A 4,573-nucleotide genomic window follows, 5' to 3' on the forward strand; every position below is an offset into this window, starting at 1 on the left:
CATTTCTTTTATAAAACAAATAATTTCAATTGTCATACAAATGTACTCATAAATCAAAGTAATTTTCATCATATCTCTTCTCCAACCACAATCAAGAATGAATGAATTAATTCAAATTCCCAACTAAACTAAATCGTGAACAAATAAGAACGCATACAAAATCAAACCATTATGAAGTTACAGGTACGAAAACAAAAATCTCCATTTATAGACAAGTGAATAAATTATCAAAAATCAACAACCATACACATGATAATGAATTAATGATTGCAGTGGACCATTTGTCTTATAAAAAAAACTCTATTAATAGGAAGAAGCCAAACAGAAAATGCATAAGTTTGTTGGTGTCATTCTAAGGAACGATGAGATTGTGGATGATAATAGAAACAAACAAAAGAAAAACATTTTGAAACCTAAAAAAAAATGAAAACAAGTTTCACTTGATCTTCTGCAATCTGTTATTTTGATATGGATACTCAGATGGAGCCCTCCATAGACCCCACAAGATTAGTACATGTAAACAAAGAAGCGCCATGGAGGAGTAGACATTGGAGGGGAAAACATTCCAGCACACCTCCACCCCTGCAAACAACAGCACCCTGCATGCAAAACCACCACCCACAACATTATAAAAAAAAAAGAAAAAAAAAAAAAAAACCAGCAACTCCAAATGAATGAATATTGAATACATACAGCTGGCGACTTTTGATTGGCTGACTTACCGCACTATATTTGGAAAGGATGTTCTCCACAAAAGATACGGTAAGCTACAGACATACCTGCATTGCAAAGATGATAAGAGAATTCATATCAATCATATCGATGTTGTTGCTATGGAATTTTAAATAAATAAATAAATAAATGTACTAGTATGCTATTAGTTTTGCATGCTGTAGATGGAATGAAATACTACTTACCAGGAGTAGAACTGATAATGCAAAGACCGAGCACAAACGATGCCAATAAAATTGCCAGTAAACAAGGTTGTAACAATATCTGTGTAACAATATTAGTCAATCGTTAGTCAACCTTCACATACAAATTATGTTGAAAGAAAGTGCACTTACGCTCTCTTTTAAGAAGCTGTAATCCAGAGATAGAATTGTGAGTTTTATTAGGAGGAAAGGTTTTGAGCTGGTTTTGAAGGAATCTAGAACGCAAGAAAGAGACTAATCCTCCTTCATGCCTGTAAAAGTAAGTCAACACACCAAAAAAGTTAAAAAGTGAAAGAAATTGGAATAAGATTGCATTGAATTTGCATACTTACTTGCACCACCTATAATGTGCAAAAAGGGTAAGAAGACCGAGATGAGCAAATAGTAAGATGAGAGCAAACTTCTTCGACACAAATACTGGTTCTGGGACAAATTTGAAGTTAACAGACCTGATCATATATTATATTATAAAACATATCAACTACCAAATTTTGTCATTTTTATATAAATGAGTATCATAAAGTAAAGAAGAAGATGGGCTTAGAAGGTTACCAGAAGTGGATGAATACGCGTCCAAGATTGAAGGCGTTTGATAGATATGCAATTGGATAAGACCACAGAAATGGTAGCCCCAATAGAATCTGCCAATACAAAAACACAGATGGGTGTTGGTAAGTTATAATTTCAAACAGACTTTATTATTAATACAATACAGTTTAGGAAAGAATAAGCAAGCACCTGCACTAATGCTGCACCTGTTAAAGCCGATATCACCCCTATAATCCCCATGCCCTGTATTAAAGTTGACACACAGAAGCCTGCTTGAGTAAATGCATGCAAGATCCAGAAACAAACTTGAGTTGCTTAGTGTACCTTGAGCATGAGAAGGAACAATGATGGAGCAAAAAGAAGCACATTCATCTTCACTGAAACAGCTGCACTGCATAATCAAAATCAATGCCTCTGTTAATTCTCTAAAAACAAGATTATTTACTTTCCGAATGACTAAAAAAAAAAACCTGAAAATGATCAAACCCAGATGCCATTTCTGATAAAGGAGTGGAACCAAGGAAAGATGGAGAAGAGTCATTGCAAAACAGTCGTTGAAGAGACGAAGCACGAAGATTGAATGCAATCTTTTGGATAAAGAAAGCAAAGTGAGAGCCCACCAAGGTACCTATCAAGAAGATAAAATCATTTAAACAAGAGTAAAGAATCAAGAACATTCAAAAATTGTTCATACCACATCAGTCTTCACATAAATGAATAACATTATTCCAAGATTCACAATGTAGAGAAAGCCAAACAGGATCTGAAATAACAAGAACGATTATCAGCCAGCAACCAATTTCTGTAATTGTCAAAAGCAAGTAAAAATTCACCTGGGCAGGATACACCTGGCCTCCTGTAACATATTGTATGCCAGAGTAAACATAAAGAAAGCCAGCAGGATAAACCAAAGGTCCTGTGTCCCCTTTCAGATTGCTGTAATCTCTCTCTCCTTCAATAAATCCATCAACCTGTATGCAATTTCTGAGTAAAACTGAAATCACATACTTATACTCCCTCCATTCACCATTAAACAAAGTTTGCAGCTTGAATTTTCATGTCAAACTAGTTAATTCCAAAATGCAAAATTTATATATATATATATGGACTTTGTTCCATTTTCGCACCAACATTAATCTTTTTGTACCACTTGGCATAAAGGGGGTGTTTGGATGTGCGTCAAAACCGAATATAGATAATTGAAATCTTTTTGTACCACTCTAATCCTAGTATCATTTTCAAAAGGCATATCCAAACCCCAAAGTGTAAATGCAGTTAGTTTTTTTCTAGTAGAACAAATATATATGAATTTGAAGTAAGAATGTTATCTAAATCAAAATGCAGCTCTACTTTTAAGTTTTAACACAATGGGGGTACTAAAACCCCAAAAAGACAAGAAACGCTAAATTGAGTCTAACCTGCGACATGTAAGCATCCCAATCAATCTTTGTATCTAAAATTGATTGCAATCGAAGTGTTACGGATACAGATTCATATTTAATTGGCAAAATCGAACAAGTTTGTGATAAAGTACTTACAAGGAACATAGGCAATGATGAGGGCGGTAAGGACGGCATCGGCGAGAAGCAAAGCAAAAGCGAAGGGGATTTTGGGATTCTTGTAAAACTTATGGATAAAAGTCTCTGATCTTCTCTTTGGGGATTTACGTTTGGGTACGGCGGGGATCGCCATAGATTGGCGGAAGAGAAGATCGGTGGCAGGCGGAAGGCGGAAGGTTGCGCTGATCAAAATTCCTGTGAAAGTAAAAAAGAAAACGTTGCAAAAGTGGTCCCTTAACTAACAGTCAACTTTTGTTTTTGTTACCTAACAAAATGTTTTGCACTCATATCCCTGTGGGGATATACTCATATACACAAACAAACCTAGTATCAAAACTCAAAGGTATCTTAGAAGTACATCAAGTATGTTAGAAAAATGGGAAATCTACTATAAAATTTAAATATTTTAGGTCAGTTTATGGTTTAATCTTCATATTTATTTTTTAAACAGAAAAGTCACAATTAACTAATATATAGGATAATTTGTTATTTTCCGTTAAAAAAAATAAGATTTGTTTCGTTAATTTTAGGAAAATATAAAATAATCGGGACTTTTCTATTCAAAAAATAAAAGTCGGGATTAAATCGTAAACTGATTCAAAATACTAAGACTTTATCTGAGATTTTCCTAACAAATAAAAGGACAAGATAGGTTGGATGATAATTAAATTCCAGGAAAAAAATCGAGGAAAAATTGAGGTGCGGGGCTAAAAAAACCCAAAACTTGTATTATTATTATTATTATTATTATTATTATTATTATTATTATTATTTTGTAATGTTTTCTTAGCATTTCATAAACTTTTTAATATATAAAGTGTTAAAAAAAGTAATAAATATGTGTCTGGAATATTTAAAGTTTTAGAAATAATAAAAAACATGGTATATGACTGAGATTCAAGGAAGTTCATACGGACGTTTGAATGCACGAGGATATATAGTTATCATTTAATGGGTTAAACACAATGATAGTGAATGTCATGTTGACGTTAAATGATATAAGTATAATGACGTAGTTCAATGGAAAAAATAAAAGTTTTAAAAAAATGATTAAAAATTAAATGATTTCTTTTTAATATGTTATATTGAATTTTGTAGAACTTAAAATATTATAGAAAAAATGTGACATCCCTAATTTATCAGAACGAAAAAAATCTTTACACTTTAAAATATCATTTGTCTTTGTTGCAGAAAGTCTCAGTTAAATAAAACAATCTTATGCGATAACATTATTGTTTCAAAATATTAAAAACACTACGGATGTCATAATTCATATCCAACATAGGTTACATGTAACGTCCTAAAAATAGTGATATATATATATTTTTTTCATTTGGAAGTTTATCAATTCATTCATAAATTGTTCAAAATCAAAAACCCAATTATAATATTCAAAACATCAAAGTACAATTAATCAGAATGCGGAATCATGAGAGGAAGATGGTGTGCTATCACATCGGGTCTTTCCTTTTAGAACCAGAAGTACCTTAAACCATAAACAAAAACGGTAAACACAAAGCTTAATGAGTT

At 32.4% G+C, this 4,573-nt stretch overlaps 1 protein-coding gene across 3 annotated transcripts; it reads right to left on the reverse strand.

Moving 5' to 3' along the window:
- Positions 1-256: 256 nt before the first annotated feature.
- On the reverse strand, positions 257-3,311 carry LOC111917946 (dol-P-Man:Man(5)GlcNAc(2)-PP-Dol alpha-1,3-mannosyltransferase). 3 transcript variants are annotated; one of them, XM_023913578.3, is made up of 13 exons: positions 3,023-3,309; positions 2,903-2,937; positions 2,318-2,455; positions 2,179-2,247; positions 1,955-2,112; positions 1,809-1,875; positions 1,674-1,727; positions 1,488-1,576; positions 1,268-1,384; positions 1,068-1,186; positions 918-996; positions 723-779; positions 257-599 (listed from the first exon to the last, which is right to left on the reverse strand). In XM_023913578.3, exons 1-13 carry the CDS (start codon positions 3,174-3,176, stop codon positions 437-439), a joined length of 1,299 nt encoding a protein of 432 aa, XP_023769346.1. In that variant the 5' UTR covers positions 3,177-3,309; the 3' UTR covers positions 257-436. The 3 variants fall into 3 exon arrangements, with proteins under 3 accessions (XP_023769346.1, XP_023769348.1, XP_023769349.1); XM_023913580.3 differs by having other exon boundaries at positions 2,318-2,468; positions 3,023-3,280; XM_023913581.3 differs by having other exon boundaries at positions 459-599; positions 694-779; positions 3,023-3,311.
- Positions 3,312-4,573: the final 1,262 nt, after the last annotated feature.

This window comes from Lactuca sativa, chromosome 5 (genome assembly GCF_002870075.4).
Source record: "Lactuca sativa cultivar Salinas chromosome 5, Lsat_Salinas_v11, whole genome shotgun sequence".
NCBI lineage: Eukaryota > Viridiplantae > Streptophyta > Magnoliopsida > Asterales > Asteraceae > Lactuca > Lactuca sativa.